Source organism: Phyllobates terribilis, unplaced genomic scaffold (genome assembly GCF_046119375.1).
Source record: "Phyllobates terribilis strain yellow unplaced genomic scaffold, ASM4611937v1 Scaffold_4__5_contigs__length_816908805, whole genome shotgun sequence".
Lineage (NCBI taxonomy): Eukaryota > Metazoa > Chordata > Amphibia > Anura > Dendrobatidae > Phyllobates > Phyllobates terribilis.
In genome coordinates, this window is record NW_027362764.1 from 561,708,701 (window position 1) to 561,734,630 (window position 25,930).

At 38.3% G+C, this 25,930-nt stretch overlaps 1 protein-coding gene across 7 annotated transcripts in view; it reads left to right on the top strand.

Annotated features, from left to right (window-relative positions):
- Window positions 1-25,930, top strand: part of PIEZO2 (piezo type mechanosensitive ion channel component 2) — a 501,115-nt gene that overhangs the window by 416,273 nt on the left and 58,912 nt on the right. For 4 of the 7 annotated variants that reach the window (XM_073679027.1, XM_073679025.1, XM_073679031.1 and 1 more), the window contains exons 30-34: window positions 808-929; window positions 3,914-3,985; window positions 9,411-9,514; window positions 10,585-10,683; window positions 18,154-18,262. In XM_073679027.1, coding sequence (XP_073535128.1) covers window positions 808-929; window positions 3,914-3,985; window positions 9,411-9,514; window positions 10,585-10,683; window positions 18,154-18,262 — 506 coding nt within the window. The remainder of the gene's footprint in view (window positions 1-807; window positions 930-3,913; window positions 3,986-9,410; window positions 9,515-10,584; window positions 10,684-18,153; window positions 18,263-25,930) is intronic. The other 3 variants (XM_073679030.1, XM_073679029.1, XM_073679032.1) reach the window with 1 other exon arrangement.

Below are 25,930 nucleotides of genomic sequence, written 5' to 3' on the forward strand. Positions count from 1 at the left end.
TACAGATCTTGGAAAATGGTGAAACAAAGAAGTTTTTTTTTTTACAAATGTCCTATTTTTTTATTGCTTAAAGAAGTTGTCCTATCAATAGGAGGCGGATGTGTAGTTTCCTGCTGCGGCCACTATCAAAAGAGCAGTTCCGACCGGCGGACTCCACCACTGACACAGAGAACAGCTGATTGGCGGGGGTGCCAAATGTCGGACCCCGACAGATCAGTCATTGATGACCTAGGATAGGTCATCAATGATAAAGTAGTGGACAACCTCTTTAAGTTAAAAAAAGATAAAACTCATACAAGTTTGGTATTGTTTTGATCTGGAGAATCATATTGCCAGGTAATTTGTACAGCACAGTGTATGCTATCCCAACCCAAAAGACAATCACAGAATTGCATTTTTTTAACTATCTTATTGCATCTAGAGTTTTTTCCCCCGTTTTTCACTGCATTACGTTGTAAAATCAATAGCATCATTAAAAACCACAACATGTCCAACATTAAACAAGCCCTTCATATCATTATGTTGGTAGAAAAATAAAATAAAGTTATGGCTCTTGGAAGTAGCGGAGGGAAAAAAATGTAAAAATGGAAAATATTCTGGTTTGGTAGGGGTTAATGTAGCTCCTGCCATACTTCTTGAACAATGTCAGTGTTTGAAAAATCTTGAAATAAATATGTAGTGAATGCAGAATATTCAAAGTCATCTTTGTGAGAATTTCATAGCACAGCTTAACGCCATTGGTATTGATTGCTTATAGAATGTTCTGCATGTGTACTGGGCATGTCAAAACACTGTTAATTTTGCCAGGATGGATCGTATTAAAGCAAGGCAAGAAAAATATAAAAAAGGTAAAGAAAGAATGTTGAGTCTTGCACAGGAGTCAGGAGAAGGCCATGAGATTCAGAAAGCTGATGAGGATGATGATGAAGGTACGGTACTTTTATATAGCAAGGTAATTGAACATTTAAGGATGAAATGCAAAATTGCAAATTTAGATCATGAAATAACAAATTATTTGCATTAAATGTAATTGATGTTTTGTAGATTTAAATATTTTGTTAACATTCATGCAGTTTATTACTTCAATACAAAAGGGGTTACAAAAGCTGTTATTTGAGTATCTGCACACAAAATGGATTTGTGTAGAAATATGGTTTTGAGATTGATTACAAGACATTTTTACATGGGCTGTATAATCTACATCTTAAAGCATTGATGCCACATTCTAAGCCTACTAGTTTGAACAGAAGATCTACCATTTAGGAAGACAAAAGACATGGCTGCAGATGTCATTTTTCTGGTAGCTCCAATAAACAAAATACAGTATGGATGAAAAAAAAGATGACAGAATTAATGGCATATTGAACACAGCAGGTCATTTCCTTTCTTCAAGCCTAATGTTAACAAAACTATACATGAAAAGGACTTGCCTAGATCAGCCAATCAAGTTGCAGTATTCTTTCTCCAAAAATGTTGTAATAAGAGCTGAAATTTGATTGGTAGGTATTAGGAACTCTCCTAATTAATTCTACATTTCCTCTACTTAGTATGTATACAGTGGGGAAAAAAGTATTTAGTCAGCCACCAATTGCGCAAGTTCTCCCACTTAAAAAGATGAAAGAGGCCTGTAATTGACATCATAGGTAGACCTCAACTATGAGAGACAATGAGAAAACCAATCCTGAAAATCACATTGTCTGATTTGGAAAGAAATTTTTTTTCAAATTTTTGTGGAAAATAAGTATTTGGTCAATTACAAAAGTTCATCTCAATACTTTTTTATATATCCTTTGTTGGCAATGACAGAGGTCAAACATTTTCTGTAAGTCTTCACAAGGTTGGCACACACTGTTGCTGGTATGTTGGCCCATTCCTCCATGCAGATCTCCTCTAGCGCAGTGATGTTTTGGGGCTGTCGCTGGGCAACACAGACTTTCAACTCCCTCCAAAGGTTTTCTATAGGGTTTAGATCTGGAGACTGGCTAGGCCACTCCAGGACCTTGAAATGCTTCTTACGAAGCCACTCCTTCGTTGCCCTGGTGGTGTACTTGGGAGACCAGCCCATGCTGAAAGACCCAGCCACGTTTCATCTTCAATGCTCTTACTGATGGAAGGAGGGTAGTACTCAAATTCTCATGATACATGGCCCCATTCATTCTTTCATGTACACGGATCAGTCGTCCTGGTCCCTTGGCAGAGAAACAGTCCCAAAGCATGATGTTGCCACCCCCATGCTTCACAGTAGGTATGGTGTTTTTTGGATGCAACTCAACATTCTTTCTCCTCCAAACACGACGAGTTGTGTTGCTACCAAACAATTCTACTTTGGTTTCATCTGACCATATGACATTCTCCCAATACTCTTCTGGATCATCCAAATGCTCTCTAGAAAACTTCAAACAAGCCCGGACATGTACTGGCTTAAGCAGGGGGACACGTCTAGCACTGCAGGATCTGAGACACTGGCAGCGTAGTATGTTACTGATGGTAGCCTGTCTAACGTTGGTCCCACCTCTCTGCAGGTCATTCACTAGGTCCCCCCGTGTGGTTCTGGGATTTTTGCTCAGCGCTCTTGAGATCATTTTGACCCCCCTGAGATCTTGTGTGGAGCCCCAGATCGAGGGAGATTATCAGTGGTCTTGTATGTCTTCCATTTTCTAATTATTGCTCCCACAGTTGATTTCTTCACACCAAGCTGCTTGCCTATTGCAGATTCAGTCATCCCAGCCTGGTGCAGGGCTACAATTTTGTTTCTGGTGTCCTTCGACAGCTCTTTGGTCTTCACCATAGTGGAGTTTGGAGTGTGACTGTTTGAGGTTGCGGACAGGTGTCTTTTATACTGATAACAAGTTCAAACAGGTGCCAGTACTACAGGTAATGAGTGCAAGACAGAGGAGCCTCTTAAAGAAGAAGTTACAGGTCTGAGAGAGCCAGAAATCTTGCTTGTTTGTAATTGACCAAATACTTATTTTCCACCAAAATTTGAAAAAAAATTCTTTCCAAATCAGACAAAGTGATTTTTAGGATTTCTTTTCTCATTTTGTCTCTCATAGTTGAGGTCTACCTATGATGTCAATTACAGGCCTCTCTCATCTTTTTAAGTGAGAGAACTTGCACAATTGGTGGCTGACTAAATACTTTTTTTCCCCGCTGTATAAACACTCTAAGAGTTAATAATTTTTTAACTGATTCAACAATTAATCTTCTCTAAGAGTTAGCTCACATTCATTCATTAAAAGCTGAGCTACAGTGTCCAAAAATGGGCGCTACACAGTGTTCTGTACACTCTTTACATCTATCCACAGTAGAATCTGCAAAATCGCTGGTTATGGGGATGCCAGGTGTCAGATCCCCACCAATCTGATATTGATGACCTATCTTAAGGATAAGTCATCAATGTCCAAGTCTTGGGCAAATCTTTAAATCATATTTCTCAATGTATCCGAGGATTAAAGTGTTCATATAATAAAACAGGCAAATGCAATGAGTTGTCTGTATTACATACCCCTAGGGTTGAGCGAGTATGTTCTATCCAAGTATGCTCGGGCCGAGCTCTGAGTATTTACAGCTGCTCGGTGATAAGGTTAAATCACTCCTGTGTGCATGATTTGCAACTGTTTGACAGCTTTATTACATGTGAGGAATGTGTAAGAAATAGACATTCCTAACATGTAATAAAGCTGTCAAACAGTTGCAAATCATGCACATGAGAGCGATTTAACCTTATCACCGAGCAGCTATAAATACTCGGAGCTCTGCCTGAGAATACTCGGCGAAAGGGTTAATAGAACATACTCGCTCAACACCACATACCACTGTAAAACATGTAAATGGATTGTCATCAGTATCTGACCTTTGTCTGGAAATGTTGAACTTCTCATTAACATTAATGTATTAACGTATTTCATTATAGGAGAAGCAGCAAAAGAGAAAGTCAAGGGCAAAAAAAAGCAGTGGTGGCGTCCTTGGGTTGATCATGCTTCCAGTAGGTTTTCTTGATCATTTACCAAGTATATGAATTTGGGCCTTATATCCTTGACCAGAATAGTCTGTTTGTTTTAATGCATGGTTTAGACTTTGTGTCTCCACAGAAGGTTAAGTAAATTGCTACTAGGAATTAGAAATGAGGGACATCTATTACAGGAAGAGGTCAGATTTGTTATATGCTAATGTCAGCTTAACACGGTCTTGGTCTAAGGACTGTGCCTAGTGAATAGTTTGCCCGATTAGTGGGCTTTACCATAAAATAATAATTTTGCTAGAAGTTTGTAGATTACACTACTGTTGCTTAACATACAACAATTGTGTCCATCAAGTTGTTTTCTGCCAGATGTGGACACAATAAGTGGCAAAGTTGCTCGCTTTGTGCACATGTTGTCTCAGAGCTGTGTTCAGATCATAAATAGTATATTGCCCATACACATCCCCTTGAGTGAGCTAAAAATTACATTTATCAGTTTTGTTTAGGATCATTGAGAATATGAGTATGTGGAGTCACAAATAAACTGTGCCAAGTGATTCTCTGTTCTGATTAACTGTACAAGACTATATTGTTGAAGAGACTGGTTTAATCTGTAAACTGTGACATTGGCCTCTATTTTCTGATCTTCTAGAAATGTTTTCATTATTTTCATATTTGCACATGAGGAGGGTTTATTGACCCTACATTGTTCAATTAAATACGAACATCATCTAAAGTCTGACTTTTATCCCGGAATACTCCTTGAGATGAGGAAATGGCAGGGTACAGTTTTGTAAAATTTAAAGGAGTTGTATCAAGTTTGGATGTTTGGCTCTCCTTCTCTCCACAGAATAAGGCTATGTGCCCACGATGCAGAAATGTTTCGGATTTTTTCCTGAGCGTTTCTGCATCTCCCTGGCAGAAAAAACGCATGCGGATTGTACATGCGTTTTTCCTGCCAGGGACAAGCGGAAGTGAAGCGTTCTTCACATGCATTTCCGCATGCGGGTTGTGAAGCCCTTTCCAAGCGATTTTAGCATCACTTGGAAAGTGCTTGACAACTTGGTCACACTTTATAAATCCATGCAACTGGCATGGATTTATATAGTGTGACCGAAAGAATGGTAAAAAATAAAAAATAAATATATACTTACCTTCTGATGGCCCCCGGTGTCCTAGTCTTGGCTTGCCTGCAGCTTGCGGAAGATTAAAGGACCTGCCAACGTCAGCGGTCGCGTGATGACCCGTCACATGACTAAATGACGTCACCGCAGGTTCTTTTAGTCTACCGCAAGCTGCCGGCAAGCCGAGACAAGGACACCGGGGGCCATCAGAAGGTAAGTATAATATTTATTTTATTATTTTTTTTACAGGTACTATGGTACCCGGGTCCGGTGGAGAGTCTCCTCTTCTCCAAACCCGGGTACCATCCGCACATTGAAACGCATGGAATCCGCATCTGCAGATACAGTGATGCGGTTTCCATGCGTTCCAATGCAAGTCAATGGCAGCGAAAACGCCACGCTTCCGCAAAATAATTGGTAGTGCTGCGGATTTTTCCGCAATGATAATCCGTTGCGGAAATTTCCGCAGCATGTGCACAGCACATGCGGATTATCATTGGGGAACATGGCAGACCTTCTACCAAGCGTTTTTTAAGCGTTTCTGCAGCGGAATTGCCGCTGCGGAAACACTTAAAAAACGCATAGTGGGCACACAACCTAAGAGACAATTTCTCAATCTTTGGGAATCCGGCTACTTAGATCCCTACGATGCCGAGAATTTAGGCTCTAAAAAGCCCTACGTAAATGAAGTGGTGGTCATTCATGTGTACCTCCACTCCATTTATTCTCTATTGATTCACAGGAAATAGCGGAGTGCATTGTTTGGTTGGTTTTTGCACTCCCATTAAGATTTAATGGAGTCGAGTTGCACACGATTGATCACTGCACCATTCTCTGGATCGATGGGGTCCCACTGGTTTGAACCTAGTGGGTAGGTGATAACTTCTAAACTTGGTACAACTCCTTTAAAGGGCTTTTCCAGAAAGATAATATTAATTGCCTATAATCGAGTAATGTGACACCAACAGGGGTTCAATTTCTGGGACCCAGTCGATTAGCTGATTAAAAGGACCATGGTGCTCCAATCAATGCATAGCCCCTTTTATTTTGAAGTGGCTGTGCCTGATTCTGTACTCACTGCAACTTAGTCCAATTCATGTAAAATAAGACTGAGTTACATATACCATTGCTAAAATGTACTGAGTTGTGCCTGGTAAACAATGAAGGAGATACAGCACTCCCTAAACCACATGCCACCCTCAATCAGTGTGGATGCCTAAAGCTAGACCCTCTCTGATGGCCTATCCTAAGGATATAGGAATACAACCCTTTCATTTGCCCTCTTTTTTTACTGCCTGTTAGCAAACTAGGCCACATGAGAGTCTTGGCTTTTAAGAGTATTTCTTCTTTAATGACAAAAAAATGTCTGAAATAATAGTCCTGGAGAACTTGAAAATAAAGGCCAGCCTATTGAAATTGTCTCCCTTGACTGCCAATAAAAACGTTATAGAATACATTGCTTTATATATCAGTGTTTGGCAGTCAATGGGTTCTTGGAAACTGTGTGGTATAAACATGGCATAAAGTGTTGCAATTACAGTTTTTACAACATGGAAATGTGCATTATGGAACAATCTAAAGCATAAAGGACATTATGCTGTGACAATATTTTTTCCCATATTTATACTCACACAGATTTGAAAACCAAAGACGTCTCTCATAAATGTATTTTTAAGAGCCCTATTCTAGCTTATGCTACACATCAGAACCACTAACATGATGAATATGACTCTTATTAATATATAATTAATTTGTAGCATAAGTAAAAAGCCTTTTACTAAGTCTGCAATGGGTATGTAGATGAAGACTGTTAGGCTCAGTTCATTTGGGCAGCAGTGATTTGGGCTTTGGACATTTGGATACTATTGCTTTAGGGTCATTAAGCCTAGCGTAGATGATGCTTCTGTCTGGTTCCTCTACTGGTCAGGATCCTAAAACCCTTACTTATTCTCCAGTTCTTTAATTCAACCTCCAGTATCCACATTTATACTATACTTTTTATCACTCTAAGTGTTCTTACTGATACTAGTGTCATAAGAACCTAAAGAATCTGGTGCCCAAATGATCCTGTGCTTCAATGTGATTGCCCAAATGAACTGCTTCCCTCTGCAACATTTCCCTCTCATTTTGCTCTTATTATTACATATCTAAATATCTGGAAAGAAACCTGCAGCCTCGGTTACAGTAAGAGTGACATCTAGGACTGTCTTTCATGCAAACATTGAACTAATACTTATCTAGTAACTTGATCCAGAATATTTTAATTCACTCTAATAATCTCCAAGATCGTATCCCAGTATGTAGTAGGTATAATAATAATAATATTAGCAAATACCTCCAATTAGAAATGTAGTATAGTTCTTCTGATTCTCTATGTCGCTTACCCCATGTGCAGGGCATTGCAGTAGTTTATGTATCCATGGTTACCACCACTAACAGCTAACTAATTGTCACTTTATGAGTGGTGGTAACCATGGATACCTAATCTACTGCAATGCCCTGCATATGGGGTAAGCGACATAGTGAATCAGAAGAACTATACTACATTAATAACTGGAGGTATTTGTTAATATTAGTATTACAGCTACATATTGTGATAGAATCTTGGAGATGGGAATCCCCCTTTAGTGAGCAGTAACAGGTCCATTCACATATAAGTAGTACAAAACCACTGAAATTAAAGAGATGGTAAAATAGATACAAAGCTTTCCTATGGTAAAGTTTGTGTCCGGAGTCGTCAGTTGTGACTCAAAACATCTAGTTGAGCCAGATAGGAACATTTTTTTTTTCAATTAGCTGTGACCAACACAGCCCAAAAAGTAGTAGACCCAAATGTTAAACATGAACCCACCCCAAGTGATCTTTTCAAAAATAAGCTTTATAGCTTGATGAAACATGACTAATACTTCTAGTCGGTCAGCAAAACAAAATCAAGTAGTGTTAATACATGCCCATGTACAGTAAGGACTGTGTGCAATATTTATTTTAGTGCTTACCAGAAACCTTACACGTAGAACATGCTGGACATCACTTTATGTATGAACTTTCTACATTAGCATCTACTGTAGCAACTTGCTAGAAAAACGCCAATGCAAAATAAATTGTTTTTTTATTTCACTTTTATCGCTATGTAAGTAGTTTTAAAAATGTACAGAAGCCTTATTATATTCTCAGAATGGACAGACGCATACACACCTGTGCGACTTGCTGCAATTCCATGTATTGTTTAGTACCTGTTGAATTAATAACAAATAATAAGGGCAAAATGTCCATTTCTCAGAGTTTCTTTCAATGATTGTTTACCTGAGTGTTAAAGAGTAATTGTCGCTTTAATTTTCATTTTATAAATCAATAATACACATGAAAATAAGAAACTTTGTAATAGAACTTATCAGAAAAATCTCTTTCTTTCTCTTCCTGGATTGATCTTTCACTCTCAATTCATGGGTAAAATCTGGACAATCTGCATTCAGCGAAGCCATACTTTCCCATTACCAAGATAGGAGATAACAGTTGGTTTTTATAAAATTCTATGTAGATTGGAGACGGGAGGAGCTTAGCCTTTAGCTCCGTCTCCATCCACATAGAATGTTATCAGTAGCAACTGTCATCTCTTATCTCAATAATGTAAAAATCTGACTTCACTTGATCACTGATTTTACCTGTGAATTGAGAATTTTGAGATTGAAAGGTCAGTTTAGGATGACTAAGAAGCAAAATGCTCTGATATGATAAAGATACTTATTTTAGTGTGTACTATGGATTTATGAAATAAAAATTAAAGTGACAGTTTCTCTTTAAGCTTAAAGCCACACATTACTTCAGTAGTTGTATCTATACATGGAAAGTAATGACGCGGCTGCTGTTAAATAATGCTCATCATCTCACCATCTTTCATTTTGCTATCTTTGTGTTTTCTTAGGCTTGGTGAAACCATAGTCAATGCAGAAATAAAGGTTCTGCTCAAGGATATAAGACATAGGTTATTTAATATACTTACTAACATGGAGGCGAAAAGGTCTTTCTTCATTTACAAGCACTAATCCAACTTTTAGTCATTCAGGTTTTAACACACTGTATCCCAGTCTTTTTCATGTTCACAATTGACAAGTTGATGGTTTTTCTCTGGTGAGGGGTTGGTCATTTGCAATGAAAGTTTTCACTGTAGCAAAGCCAAACGTTGATGTACTTGTGAAAGTCTATGGTATACTGTATGTGCTGAGTGCACATGTTAGTGGTAAGATCTAAGAAACAATAATATTGGTGCTGGTAGTAAAATGCTTCACAGCTTTTCTACAAGTGAGTAACTGCTTTATTTTACTTAGTGGTCAGAAGCGGTGATTATTATTTATTTGAGACGGACAGTGAAGAAGAGGAAGAAGATGAAACGAAGGATGAGGATGAGCTCAGAAGAAAATCTGCTTTCCAGGTAGGTATTTATGGAAAAGAAAGATGTCTTGTGCACGGCAGACACAAAGTTTTGCTGTCAAGACAAGCTTGATAATAATTATGTTTTATTGTCTTCTATGTGTATAAAGACTGCAATGAACACGTGGTTTCATTCAGTTTCAATGCTGCTTGCCTATAGCATTGACAAAACCCTTTGTTCTTGGAAAGGTGTTTTCCACTTATGTCTGTCTTCACTTTTACTAGGAGAGTCCTGAAAAATAAAGTTTTATCCAGAGCTTTCATTTTTCAATACCACAAGAAAGAGAAAAGTGAAGAAGCAAATCTTGGCATTGCTTACTGTTGCTTGAAAAACTTTTGTTTAATTGAATTGCAGTACTTACATGTGACTTGATTCTTTTTTTTTTATCTTTATGACATGTATAGTAATGTCTTCTGTAGTAAAATAATAAAAAACTTAACTTATGTGAAATGTACAGATGTTGTCAAAATTATCTCCTGTTTCACTGGTTATTATGTACAATATCGTAAAAATTGTGCATTTATTACTTGTATTCTTCAATTATTCCTAGTATTTGAATTATAATTACTATTATTAGAAAAAATAAAGTAATTTGCACAACTTGATGGTACATTTAGTTGCTCTCTTGTTTGAGCATAGCCACTGAAGCTGAAAGCATAGCTTGCTATAATTATAAAGTTGGTACATAATACATCTGTATATTTCTCCACACAATATCATGCCTAACATAGGTTGCATTGGTACAATAATTACATGTTTTCATTGTATTAGTCTTGAAAGAGTTAAACACATCTCTGGTTTTGTCAATTTTAACAAACTAAGCTCAACCGTGCATGATGATGTTAAAGAAAATAAACCACAAATAACATGTGTGTTCATTATAATGGTGTGATACAATATATTGAATCTTATGGCATCTGCTATTTATGCCTGGCCACTAACTAACCATGGACTGGCTTGATTCAGGCTCACATAGTAACTTTGTTCATGTGCTTTAATGTATAATTACACTATGGTCATTGTATATTCACTGTTTCATACTAATTCCTATTGCTTTGTCCTTCTTTTAGAGAGCTATTGGAAAGTTTGCGTCAGCCATTTTAGCCTTGCCAAAGTCTGTCATTAAACTGCCTAAAACAATTCTTCAGTATTTAATCAGAGCTGCAAAGGTATTCATCAGGAAATGAAATAGTGTGTGCTAACTGTGTTGGTAGGGGGTAGTGCGTTAATAAACTGTACCCTTCAAAATGCCTCCTCTGCATTTCTTCTTCTTTAATTGTATGGGCACATGTGTAATCAGTATTAAAATCAGAACATTGGTCACTTGTAATATTCCAGTAATCCATTTGAAAAAAATAGCAAACTGTATTAGCCCAACACAAAACCTGATTTTGTTTTTGTAGAAATGCATATGTAGGCATTGTTATCTTTCCATGACATTCCTATTACTGTTATTGAAAGGTAAAATCCAAGTGCATGTACCAATACAGGTGGAAGTAGAAATAGAATTTCCCTCCTTTCGTTTTTATTTTCTCAGGAAGCTGGTAAGACTTTTTAATAACCAAATAGTATAGAACTTGCAAATGTGCTACTTAGGATATGTGAAAATCATTCCAACTTTTGTTTTGATTCTCGAGAACGGTTTTGTACTTTTAGAACCATTTGCCATCATTTTGCGTTATTTGGTCTTATTGATAGAAAATGCTAAAATCCATTAAAAAAAAGTAAAATACTGATATGTTGATAATCCACCATGTTAATGGTGGAAGAAATGACCATTCCATAAGGCACACATGAGCCCTTTATCTCTTACATAAGTACATGATTTAAGCTTACACTGCTATCGGAGACAGTCCTATCAGTTCTAAGTCAACGGTATTATATGACCGTTTCAGAATAAATAGCGGCTTCTGACACATGTACCCCAGAGGCCTATATTAACCTGGTTATTAAGCTTCTAACAGAGTAGCCATTTTTTCTGGCCCAGAGAGCAGTCCTGAATTGGGGACCCCACTTCTGTGTTGTCCATATGCCCCAAGTGCTTATGTGCAGAGATGCTTGTGATAAGACAACCCCTCTAAGTGCATCAAAATCTAGTGGCATTATAAAATAAAAGGAGAGCCCAATTTAAAAATATGATAGTCAACGTAAGTTCCTCTTTTGTGACATTTGACAAGTCACTTTAAGCCACTTGTCATGCCTGAGACTACTACAGTCCAGGAAGAACTGCTTTGCAATATTTTAGCCAGACTGAGAACTGTCATTTTGAAGAATAAAAGTTGTAAGTATTTATTTAGTAATCTTTTTTGCTAACTATAAGATGATCGGAGTCAACTTGGAAAACATTTTGTACTCCCAATGATGAGCATGATTACATGATTGTCTCATATCTTCAAGGCAGTGACATTTTACGTTCTATTTTCAAAGGTAACCCATGTAGAATGTATAATAAGATTGGCAGAACGTTTTTTGCTAAAGTCTTACTTTTAAATGAAACAGAAATACTAATCCCCCTTTACTCTTCCCAAGCTTTTACCAGTGACTCATTTTATTTCCATTAAACATTAGGAAATACTATATATACCATATGTTTGGTCTTCTCTGCAGCCTGTGTCAGTGCTCTACCCTTATACTCTAGAATTAAAATCATGAGCTTCATTAGTCAAAAACTACAGATCGGATAGGTCAAGGCAAAACCAGCAAAAAAAGATCCTGTGTGGCCAAATGGTCGCCTGTGTTTGTTTGTTTGGCTTTTCTTTTGCCTCCATTGGACCAATAAAATTGAAATTTCGCCAACATCTGATCTGCAGCGCATTACTTATTTCAACAGATAATGCAAAGAAGAAACCTTTTCATCCTTTTGTCTTTCAAATGTTCTGGTTATTCTTGTGTAGGGGAATGCTACCAATGCTCCTGTCTGGTAACCAATATTGTTTTGCTAAATCAGTTTAACATGTTAACTCTGTAAACTCCAGCTTTCCTGAGAACCAGGTGTGTTTATGTTGTCATATGCATGTTTGCTAGCTGTTGCTTGGATTAATGCATGATTGGGACCTTTAAGTATTAGGCTTTTTCTGTGTTAAGATGCATGTTGCTCAAAACTACGCAATGCCATCTAACATGATTTTCATTTGTTATAACAAATGATAATCTTTTGTATATTATATGATTTAAATGGTTTTATATTTTTGTGTTCCAACTTTTCATTCCAATTTTTGTCTATATTATCACTAAGGAAGTTCATTGATTTAATTTAATTTGCTGTAATTACTTTGTAATTTTTAAAGGACACTTAGGATGTGCATAAGAAAAGTCATCATATGTTTTGTGTGATTAGAACCACCAAATGTAGCTGCACACTGTTAAACAGATGCATTGTTTTAATGGCTGCTGGATCTGCTTTTAGGAAGCTGTCCAAAATTAGAAAAAAAGTATGGCTGCTTTCTTTCAAACACAGTGCCCCACATGTGCAGCTGTGTCTGGTATTGCTACTCAATTGGCCTTTTTTTTTTTAAGAAAATTGTTTTTCTTGGATAACGCCTTTAAGTGTGTTTGCCCTATCTGCCTATCAGAAATATATCTTTACTTCCAGCATTTTTTAGAAAAATTACAAATGTAATCTGAGAAATGGGGCCATGCTAGAAGAGATGTGACAGCTGAAAGTAGACCTTAATAGGCGGTCATTTTAAATCTGAAAGTACGTCTTCTCCAACGGAAGTGATCTAGTCTTTATGAAATGTTGTCCATTTATGCTTATAAGGCATGTTCACATAAGTTGGATAAGGCAAATTAATAAGGCAAATCTGATGTGAATTTTCCACAGCATAAATCCAAGACTGAAACTCCTGTACATGCGCACATGGCCTAATGTAAAAAAAAAGAAATATGTATAAGCACATTTGTCCTATTAACTCATCAATGCCAAATCAAAAAGGACAAAAAAGTCCATTTTCACTTCAGACTTAGGGCTGTTTTATATGTTACTGATTTTTCTTGAATGCAAAAAACATTAAATTTTTATGAACACCAAGGAGTGTTCATCATTTTCTCTTGTATGAAAAAAAACATGATGGAGGTTTCTCAAGCTTCTATTAAATTGTCCATGAAAAACTGACAGCACACAGATGGCATCTAAGTGCTGTTCAGGTTTTTCACGGACCCATAGACTTGCATTGTGAGTTTGATTGTGACATGAATCAAAATCGGACAAGTCTTTGTTATTTTGTGTACACTACTTAGTCTGCAAAAATACACGGACACGTGATCAGCTCCATAGACTATGATACAAATGAGTTCTATCTGTGAAAAACACAGAGAGAATTTGTATGTGAAAAACTAATGTCTGAATGAGCCTTTAAAGAGGTATTCTCAAGTTCTTTAATTGCTTTAATAGTTAGCATAAAAATAAGCAAGTTTGCAATTGACTTGCTTTTTTTGTCTGCTGGCATTCTCCTGCAATGACAGCTTTTATCTTTTATAGTGTAGAGCTCGTTTCCATGGAGCCTGACCTCTAGTGCCTGGCCAAGAGTGAGCAACAACTACTTTCTATGAGAGAGGTTAACTATTAACATCCCAGTCAGCTCTCTCCAGCCTATTGATTTCTCTACAGCAGTCAGCTGCTCACCTGCCTCCCTCTCATCTTTTGAAGAGATATAGTTATAAATCACCAGCCCCCCCTGTCAGCTTTCACAGAAGATCTCCTAATTGGGGCTCTCTGCTCTTGTTGTCCAAGCTGTCTGCTTGTTCAAATCCTGTTATCTAAGTGCCTTGAAAAATGATTCATACCCCATGAACTTTTCCACTTTTTTCACGTTAGACCCACAAACTTAAATGTTTTATTATCTGGCTTTTACATGCCAATACAAAGTAGCAAGTATTTGTGAAGTGTAAAGGAAATGATACATAGTTTTCTAAATATTTTGAAAATATAAATCTGAAAATTGTGACATGCATTTGTATTCAACCTCCCCTGAGTCAATACTTTGTAGGACCACCTTTCATTGCCATTACTACTGCATGTTTTTTTGCGGAAAAACTCTACTAGCTTTGCACACCTAAAGGCTGACATTTTTTCCCATCCTTCTTCGCAAACTGGCTCTAGCTCAGTGAGATTGAATGGAAAGTGTCTGTGAACAGCAATTTTTAAGTCTTGCACAGATTCTCAATGGGTTTTAGGTATGGACTTTGACTTGGCCATTCAAACACATTAATATGCTTTGATCTAAACCATTCCATTTTTAGCTCTGGCAGTATGTTTAGGGTCGTTATTCATCTAGAAGGTGAACATACGCCTCAGTTTCAAGTCTTTTGCAGCCTCTAACAGGTTTTCCTCCAGGATTGTTTTGTATTTAGCTCCATCTCCAGCCATCTTCCTATCAACTCTGACCGGCTTTCCTCTCCCTGCTAAAGAAAATCATGTCTACAACCATGTTTGATGGTTGGGATGGTGTTTGAAGGGTGATGTGCTGTGTTAGTTTTCCACCACACATAGCATTTAGCCCAAAAAGTTCTACTTTGGTTTCATCTGACCTTCTTGCACATGCTAGCTCTGTCCTCTCCATGACTTTTTGCAAACTGTAAACGGGACTTCTTATGGCTTGCTTTCAAAAATAGCTTTCTTCTTGCGATTTTTCCATAAAGGCCAGATTTGTGGACTATATGACCAATAGTTGCCCTGTGGACAGATTCTCTCAACTGAGCTGTGGATCTCTGCAGCTCCTATGCAGTGATGATGGGTCTCTTGGCTGCTTCTCTTATTAGTGCTCTCCTTGCTTGGGATGTCCGTTTAAGTGCACGACCATGTCTTGGTAGGTTTGCAGTTGTGCCATACTCCTTCCATTTTTGGATGATGGATTGAACAGTGCTCCATGAGAGGTTCAGAGCTTGGGCTATTTTTTTTTTATAACCTAACTCTGCTTTACTCTTTTCCACAACTTTATCCCAAACATGTCTGGTGTGTTCCTTGGTTTTCATGATGCTGTTTGATCCTTAATGTTCTCAAACGAACATCTGAAGCCTCCACAGAACAGCTGTAGTTATACTGGGAATAAATTACACACAGGTGGACTCAATTTACTAATTAAGTGACTTCTGGGGCAAATGGTCACTCAAGATTTTATTTAAGGGTTTCAGACTACAGGGGGCTGAATACAAATGCATGTCATAATTTTCAGATTTATATTTTGAAAATAATTAGAAAGCCATGTATAATTTATGTTACACTTCACAAATACGTGCTACTTTTTGTTGGTATATCACATAAGTTCTCAAAAAAGGTTTGTGGGTGTAACGTGAAAAAATGTGGTAAAGTTCATGAGGTATGAATATTTTTTCAAGGCACTGTGGTGATAGATGTGTACACTACAGAACAAACCACTCAGAACTAAATGTGTTATAGCAGAACTTGTGCTGAGCTTTATAGTTCTACTAATTCTACAGTTCTACTATTCACTAGAGCTGTCACTCAAGAAGGAGTGCCCGTCCTGCTTAAAACCAAGAAGTAAGAATTCTAAAGGGGTATTCTCAAGTTCCCTCTGGAGCAGCACACAACTATGCAATCTCCTTGAAGTAATATAAAAATATCAATTAACATAGATAAAAAATTTTAACAATTGTATCTGTCAGTTTTCCTGACATGTCTAAAATATGTTTAGTAGAATTAATAAATCCTGTGTAGATTCAAAAGTGGCAGTAGCAATACTGTAATTATAGAGTTCAATTATAGAGAATTTCTTGCATTCTCAGTGTAATACAACCCAATTAATATGTATAGAAGAGAGAAGAAATGTTGCAGCACATCAGTTTTTTAAGACTCAACATTTTTTGGAAGAATTATACATATTTGAGAAGTTGCACATTTTTTCAGAAAATAGTTGTGCAAAGATTTTGCAATTATTTGAATTTTACACAAATCCCTTTAATTTTCTTAAACATGCATATGGCCAGTGGCGTAATTAGAGTCCTATGAACCCCTATGCAAAATTTGGACCTGGGGCCCCACTAGCATGTTGTTCAGATGTACAGGCCTCTATTGCGTTCTAGATTCTATAAAGACATATGTGATCGCTCCCCCTCTCTTTTAAAGAAAAAAAGACTACAGATAAAATATTTAAATCTCATGGAAAACAAAGGAATAAGATAATTTTCTAAATTATACTTCTAAGTACTAGTTATACAGTCACCAAATAACAAATGTAAGCATACTGGTCCCCTACGCAGTAACAGTACCTCCTTTTTTTCCCCTATAGTAAGGGAATTCACAAGAATACATTATAGTACAGTTGTGATGTCTCTTTTTCCTTTGTGATCCCATCACAATAGAAATGCCCCCCTCTGAAGCTTCCATACATTGTTAATACTTATGTTCCATTTTGTGGCTCCCGTGCAATACTATAATTACCCTTTGTGGCCTCATTCAGTGTAATGTCTGTCTTTGTGCTCAAATATTACAGCAATGCCGCCTACCCCGTGGCAAAAATACAGTAGTAATGTACACCATTTCTACCCCATACAGTATTAGCGTCCATCTTATAAGCAGTTGGAACATCCCATATTGTGGCTCCATAAATTAATAATGTTTGGGCTCCAGTGTGGCATATTATTGTATGTCACTCATCGTGGAGTAATGGTATTCCCTATTCTGGCTCCCATACAGTAATAATCCCCAATTTGCCCCATACAATAATAATGTCCCCCAATTGGCCCTATACAGCAATTATGTGTCCCACTTGCTACCATAAACTAAAAATATATGTTCCTCATTCTGGCACCCATACAGTAATTATGTTACACATCCTGTAATAATGTCCCCCATCCTGGCCCCTTTCTTTAATAATTTCCGAGATCCTAAAATAATGTTGCCGGCCATGGTCACTTTGTTTCTTAATGTGCCCCATTCAAGCAGCTTTGTTTCATAATGTCCCTCATCCTGGCCCCTTTGTTTAATAATATCCCTGTCCTGATCTTTTTATTTAATTATGTCTCCCTTCCTGGCACTCTTTTCCAGCACATTTAAAAAGAAAAAAAAATACAAGTCTTCTTACCTCTCTCCGCTCCCTTGACGTGTGGTGTCCTCTCCTTCATGGAAGGCTTGCAACGGGCATGCTGATGTCAGCTGCCAGCCTCTGATTGGTCCACTCTGTATATAGCAGTTGCGGTGCAGAGAACCGGTGGTTCTCTGTGCCACGATACATTTCACCTTAATGTGCATCCGAGGATGCACATCCAGCTGGTAACAGCGGTGACTCCACGGCCCGGTCACAATTGCACTGTCTACAACCACAATCGTTATGCCACTAGATATGGCACAGTGGAATACGCACTAGCCAATCGTGTTCCAACAAATTTATTATATTTTACTTTAAATATACCAGAAATCTACTCCCGTGCATTAGACTAATAGTTTTTCTTCAAGACTGGAGTAGGATATGCCAGTCTCTATGAATCCAAATCCACCATTATGTATTTTTATTAAGAATTTTTACTTATAAAGAATCTAAAGGTGTCCACACTTTAATGGCCTCTTTATTAAAAGTTTACTAATACATCATATAGACACTAACAGATAAAATAGATAGAAACTATCTTTTGCATTTAGTATGTCTGTAGATCTCACTTCAAAAACATTGTATTTTGTCTAGTTTATCTACCAAGCTTGGATCACTAATCCAAAAACTGCCCTGAGACTAAGACGCAAGGAAAACAAAGAAGAAAAGGAAAGGGAAATGAGACGGAAAAATAATGCAAAAGGTAAAAATCACAGTAATCTCTTTTTTGTAAGATATTTATCCAATAAGATTAAGATTATTCATTCATTGTATAGATTTTAAGTAAGGCTTCATCAACACTTGTGTGTCTTAGCTCTATATATTTTGACATGTGCAATAGGTAATACTACGGAGCTAGTCAGAAGTTGGGGTGTGTATATATACACTGACAAGAAAGAGGGTAACAATGTTTTGAACTTTTGAATTTCACGCTCCATATCTCACCATCCACTACTACTTCGAACGTGAGACTACCATCATTTTATAGACAATCATCTTGACTATCTCATACATACAGTGGGTATGGAAAGTATTCAGACCCCTTTAAATTGTACTTTATTCTTTGCAGCCATTTGGTAAATTCTAAAAAGTTCATTTTTTTCTCCTTAATGTACACTCTGTACCCCATCTTGACTGGAAAAAAATAGAAATGCAGACATTTTTGCAAATTTATTAAAAAAGAAAAACTGAAATATCACATGGTCATGAGTATTCAGACCCTTTGCTCAGTATTGAGTAGAAGCACCCTTTTGAGCTAGTACAGCCATGAGTCTTCTTAGGAATTACGCAACAAGTTTTTCACACCTGGATTTGGGGATCCTCTGCCATTCTTCCTTGCAGATCCTCTCCAGTTCCCTCAGGTTGGATGGTGAACGTTGGTGGACAGCCATTTTCAGGTCTCTCCAGAGATTCTCAATTGGGTTTAGGTCAGGGCTCTGGCTGGGCCAGTCAAGAATGGTCACAGAGTTGTTCTGAAGCCACTCCCTTGTTATTTTAGCTGTGTGCTTAGGGTCATTGTTTTGTTGGAAGGTGAACCTTCGGCCAAGTCTGAGGTCCAGAGCACTCTGGAAGAGGTTTTCATCCAGGATATCTCTGTACTTGGCTGCATTCATGTTTCCTTCAATTGCAACCAGTCGTCCTGTCCCTGCAGCTGGAAAAAAAAACCATAGCATGATGCTGCCACCAGCATGTTTCACTGTTGGGATTGTATTGGGCAGGTGATGAGCAGTGCCTGGTTTTCTCAACACATACTGCTTAGAATTATTACCAAAAAGTTCTATCTTCGTCTCATCAGACCAGAGAATCTTATTTCTCATAGTCTGGAAGTCCTTCATATGTTTTTGAGCAAACTCTATGCAGGCTTTCATATGTCTGAGGAGAGGCTTCCATCTGGCCACTCTGCCATAAAGGCCTGACTGGTGGAGGCCTGCAGTCATAGTTGACTTTGTGGAACTTTCTCTCATCTCCCTACTGCATCTCTGGAGCTCAGCCACAGTGATCTTGGGGTTCTTCTTTACCTCTCTCACCAAGGCTCTTCTCCCATAATTGTTCATTTTGGCTGGATGGCCAGGTCTAGGAAGACTTCTGGTGGTCCCAAACTTCTTCCATTTAAGGATTATGGAGGCCACTGTGCTCTTAGAAACCTTGAGTACTGCAGAAATTCTTTTGTAACCTTGGCCAGATCTGTGCCTTTCCAGAATTCTGTCTCTGAGCTCCTTGGGCAGTTCCTTTGAGCTCATGATTCTCATTTGGTCTGACATGCACTGTGAGCTGTGAGGTCTTATATAGACAGGTGTGTGCCTTTCCAAATCAAGTCCTATCAGTGTAATTAAACACAGCTGGACTCCAATGAAGGAGTAGAACCATCTCAGGGAGGATCACAAGGAAATGGACAGCATGTGACTTAAATATGAGTGTCTGAGCAAAGGGTCTGAATACTTATGACCATGTGATATTTCAGTTTTTCTTTTTTAATAAATTTGCAAAAATTTCTACATTTCTGTTTTTTTTCAGTCAAGGTGGGGTGCAGAGTGTACATTAATGAGAAAAAAAATTTACTTTTTAGAATTTACCAAATGGCTGCAATGAAACAAAGAGTGAAACATTTAAAGGGGTCTGAATACATTCCGTACCCACTGTAAATTTGACTTACAACTATTTAGAATATGATTAGTTTTGAAGATTCTTTTCATTTCACTGCATTGTTACTGTTTAGCTCCTGGTGGTGGAAAAATCTTTTTCTTCCTGTATACTACAAAATACAACTGGTTCTCACATTCCCTAATAGCTGAGAGTGTCATTAGATTGATTCCCAAGCGAAAGGTCACTGGTTCGAATCAAAGAGCAGCCAAGAAGAAGATTTCCCAAGGAAAGAGAAACAGCATCATCCAGCTCATTGATGGCGGTCTTTCGGCCAAGAAAATTGCCAAACTGTATCATGTCAGTGCCATGACAGTTGGGAGAATATGAAATGAAGTCCATCCATCCATTCAAAAGCCAAGAGGTGGACGTGCAGGCAAAATATCAGAGTCAACAAGTTGACTCATCCCAAGGTCTATGAGTTCTGGCATGACAATCACGGCAGTGGAGGTGACTCATATGTTTCGCAATAGTGAGATCACAGATGTCCATGCAAGTACCGTGCGATGCACGTTAGACAAGTCTGGAATGGTGACTCGAAAAAAGGTGAAGAAGTGTCGGCTTGAGTTTGCAAAGAAAGTACAAAAAGTGGACAGTAAAAGATTGGAAACAGGTGATTTGGAGCGATGAAATGAAAGTCAATAGACTAGGCTCTGTTGGGTGCACAGGTCTCTGGAAGAAACAAGGGAAAAAGGGGCTAACTGATTGAGAAATTGAAGGAACTGTCAAGTTCGGTGGAGGAAGCCTGATGATATGGGGTTGTTTCACAGCCAAAGGCATTGGATCTTGTGTGAAGGCGCCGGGAATTCACAGTGACTCGCGAGGCACCTGCGCACAAGATCCCTGTAGTACTATGACTGCATAGTACACAGTACAAGTGCGCCTTCTGTAAAAAGCGAAGTGCACAGACGTGGGATCTGGCCACGGCGACTGCACATCACACGGCACTGTGATGTGCAGGGGAGGGGGGAAACATTATAATTACCACAGTAGGCGGGGATTTCTTCAGAAACTTCACTGAATAAAAAGCCTTTTCACACCAACCAGACCTCTAATATAAGGCATACAGGTGGGTATAGATTTACATTTCTGTCACCTGTATGCCCATATCAGAGGTCAGATAAGTCACAAGGGGTGACAGATTCCCTTTAATTACAAAATAAAAAATAAAATTAGATTTTTATGACTAAAGCAGTAACAATGCAGTGACATGGCAAGAATCTGCATAACTAAACATATGCTAAATAGTTGCAAGTCAGATTTATTTATGAGATAGCCCAGACGATTGTCTATAAAATGATGGTTGTTTCATGTTCGAAACAGTAGTGGATGGTGAGATATGGAGCCTGGAAGTGAAAAGTTCAAAACACTGTCACCCTTTTGCTCGTAAGTGAATATATGTGTGTGTATATATATATATATATATATATATATATATATATATATATATATATATATATATATACAGTACAGACCAAACGTTTGGACACACCTTCTCATTTAAAGATTTTTCTGTATTTTCATGACTATGAAAACTGTACATTCACACTGAAGGCATCAAAACTATGAATTAACACATGTGGAATTATATACTTAACAAAAAAGTGTGAAACAACTGAAAATATGTCTTATATTCTAGGTTCTTCAAAGTAGCCACCTTTTGCTTTGATGACAGCTTTGCACACTCTTGGCATTCTCTTGATGAGCTTCAAGCGGTAGTCACCGGAAATGGTTTTCACTTCACAGGTGTGCCCTGTTTAATAAGTGGGATTTCTTGCCTTATAAATGGGGTTGGGACCATCAGTTGTGTTGTGCAGAAGTCTGGTGGATACACAGCTGATAGTCCTACTGAATAGACTGTTAGAATTTTTATTATGGCAAGAAAAAAGCAGCTAAGTAAAGAAAAACAAGTGGGCATAATTACTTTAAGAAATGAAGGTCAGTCAGTCCGAAAAATTGGGAAAACTTTGAAAGTGTCCCTAAGTGCAGTTGCAAAAACCATCAAGCGCTACAAAGAAACTAGCTCACATGAGGACCACCCCAGGAAAGGAAGACCAAGAGTCACCTCTGCTTCTGAGGATAAGTTTATCCGAGTCACCAGCCTCAGAAATTGCAGGTTAACAGCTGCTCAGATTAGAGACCAGGTCAATGCCACACAGAGTTCTAGCAGCAGACACATCTCTTCAACAACTGTTAAGAGGAGACTTTGTGCAGCAGGCCTTCATGGTAAAATAGCTGCTAGGAAACCACTGCTAAGGACAGGCAACAAGCAGAAGAGACTTGTTTGGGTTAAAGAACGCAAGGAATGGAATTAGACCAGTGGAAATCTGTGCTTTGGTCTGATGAATCCAAATTTGAGATCTTTGGTTCCAACCACCGTGTCTTTGTGCGACGCAGAAAAGGTGAACGGATGGACTCTACATGCCTGATTCCCACCGTGAAGCATGGAGGAGGTGTGATGGTGTGGGGGTGCTTTGCTGGTGACACTGTTGGGGATTTATTCAAAATTGAAGGCATACTGAACCAGCATGGCTACCACAGCATCTTGCAGCGGCATGCTGTTCCATCCGGTTTGCGCTTAGTTGGATCATCATTTATTTTTCAACAGGACAATGACCCCAAACACACCTTCAGGCTGTGTAAGGGCTATTTGTCCAAGAAGGAGAGTGAGGGGGTGCTACGCCAGATGACCTGGCCTCCACAGTCACCAGACCTGAACCCAATCAAGATGGTTTGGGGTGAGCTGGACAGCAGAGTGAAGGCAAAAGGGCCAACAAGTGCTAAGCATCTCTGGGAACTCCTTCAAGATTGTTGAAAGACCATTTCCGGTGACTACCTCTTGAAGCTCATCAAGAGAATGCCAAGAGTGTGCAAAGCTGTCATCAAAGCAAAAGGTGGCTACGTTAAAGAACCTAGAATATAAGACATATTTTCAGTTGTTTCACACTTTTTTGTTAAGTATATAATTCCACATGTGTTAATTCATAGTTTTGATGCCTTCAGTGTGAATGTACAATTTTCATAGTCATGAAAATGCAGAAAAATCTTTAAATGAGAAGGTGTGTCCAAACTTTTGGTCTGTACTGTATATATATATATATATATATATATATATATATATATATATATATACATATAACATCAGGTGAAATAAGTATTGAATGCATCACCAATTTTCTAAGTGAATATATTTCTAAAGGTATAGAGAAACTAGTCACAATCATTGCTCAGGTGTGAATTTGGCCCATTCTTCCACATAAACACTCTTCAAATCATGAAAGTTCCGTGGAATCCTTCTATGAACTCTGAGCTTTAGCTCATTCAATACATTTTCTATTGGATTCAGGTCAGATGATTGGCTGGGACATACTAGCAGCTTTATTTTCTTTCTCTGAAACCAATTGACAGTTTCCTTGGCTGTGTGTTTGGGATCACTGTGTTGGTGAAATGTCCACCCTCTTTTCATCTTCATCATCCTGGTAGATGGCAGCAGATTTTTATCATGAATGTCTAGGTACATTTGTCCATTCATCCTTCCTTCAATTATATGAACTCTGACAGTGACATATGCTGAAAAACAGCTCCACACCCTGATGTTCCCACCTCCAAACTTCACTGTTGGTATGCTGTTTTTGGGGTAATATGCAGTGGTGCCTTTTGTCATCCTAGCATGGTGTGAATTAATGCATCCAAAGAGTTCAATTTTGGTCTCATCTGACCAGACTGTATTTTCCCAGTATTTCACAGGCTTGTCTAAACATTGTTGAGCAAACTTTACACGTGTTTGAACATGCTTTTGTTCAGCAATGAAGTCTTGCGTGGTGAACGTGCATACAAGCCATGGAGGCTGAGTGCATTATTTACAGTTTTCTTTGAAACAATTGTACCTGTTGATTCCAGGCCTTTCCGTAGCTCTCTTGAATTTTGAAATAAAAAGAAATTGTATTCATCACAAGAGTGTACGGTGAATTTACCTAACTAGATGTCGCAAGGGCTGATAACCTCCTTCCAACTGCACCTCGCCTCCTCTACTGTGTACACGCCAATTTTCCTCTACTGTACTGCAAGATACATCCACAGCAGCAGTTGCTATGTACAGGGGGAAGTAGTTGCACAAAAATTTTGAAACTTCTGTTTTTTGCATTAGATCGTATAACTTTTTGAAAAAAGTATGGATCTTTATATTAAGGGGTGTGGACTTGACACAAGAGTTACGTAACGTATAATTAAATATGAAAATTGCCTTTACAGAGAGGAAGAGGACTTGAACTCTAGTGCAACCTATTGGAGGTAGCAATCTTAAAAATCACTAACGACCCTTTAACGAGCCTTGCCATATGACTTAAGATAAAAGCCAAACTAGAATCTCAATTTTTCAAACTCATGTTTTGGGGTTTTGCCCCTTGTCAATGCAAAGTATGAGATCTGATTTGGCTGTATGAAAGGCTTCTGAGGGGGATTTAAGCGGTAACATTTCTTCTTGTGGAGAGTGACAAATCAGATCTCATACTTTGCACTGACGAGGGGTAATACTTTAAAACATGTCTCTGAAAATTGAGATTCTGGTTTGGCTTTTACACTAAGAGGCAAGTTGCATATTTCATTTCCCAGAGGATCTTGCAAGGCTCATTAGCCTCTTCACAGTGGCATGCCGTGCTAGGCATGTCACTCTCCACAAGTTGTAACTTATAATTGTAATTTATTCCATTCCATGACTGGAGTACAGTTAAAATAAAAACAGTGCATACTCACCTCCCGCAGTGGCGCTGTTCCAGCAATGACAGTGCCAAGGTTCCCGGAGAATGACATTACATTGTTGTGCTACATGCCAGGAAAAGAGCAGCCACTGATTGGTTGTAGCCTTTACTATTTCATCAGAGCAGATGTTCACTCTGATAGAATATTGATGAGCTGCAGTTGTTTTGCGGATGCTGATTGACTGTAGCCTGCATGTGACACAACTATGCCACGTCACTCTACGGGAACAGTAGCGCTGATATCACAGAAACGGGGCCACTGCTGAAGGTGAGTATCCACTGTTTTTATTTTAATTGGAGTCTTGAATTGATTCTGCTGGGGTTGTCCAATGGTGGACAACCTCTATAAGAGACCCACTGCACTGACATGCTACATAGATGGCTGCCAGTCAATGTGCAGATCATACTTCTAGGCACTGCTCACTATACTGAGCAGTGATTGATGCCACAGAGGAACAACTCCCCTGAATGAAAGACAGAGGCTGCCGAATATATAAAGTTCATTTCCTCTCAGTAGCTGGAATTTCAGTATGGTGGCCAAACGGCTTTAGATCACTATTAACCTGCAGATTAACTGCATATCTGCAGGTTAATAGCATTTGGTTACAAGGCAGGTTCCCTTTAAGCAGATTAAGACTGGCGTACAAATTGCCACTTTTGATGAATTCCCCCCATATTCTCTTAATTAGTCTGTCTATTTATACATGCAGGGTTATAATGGTAAAGCAAACACTAATCAGTATAACATATATCCTTTTTCACCTTTAGGCAGATGGCTGACTGATGGCCTCAGCATTTTCCATTTACTACTTAAACCTGTAGCAGTAAAATAGTTTCTGTATAGAAACTGAGCCATGACTTTGATTCAGTTCAAGTATGAATATACAGGGTGGGCCATTTATATGGATACACCTAAATTAAATGGGAATGGTTAGTGATATCAACTTCCTGTTTGTGGCACATTAGTATATGGG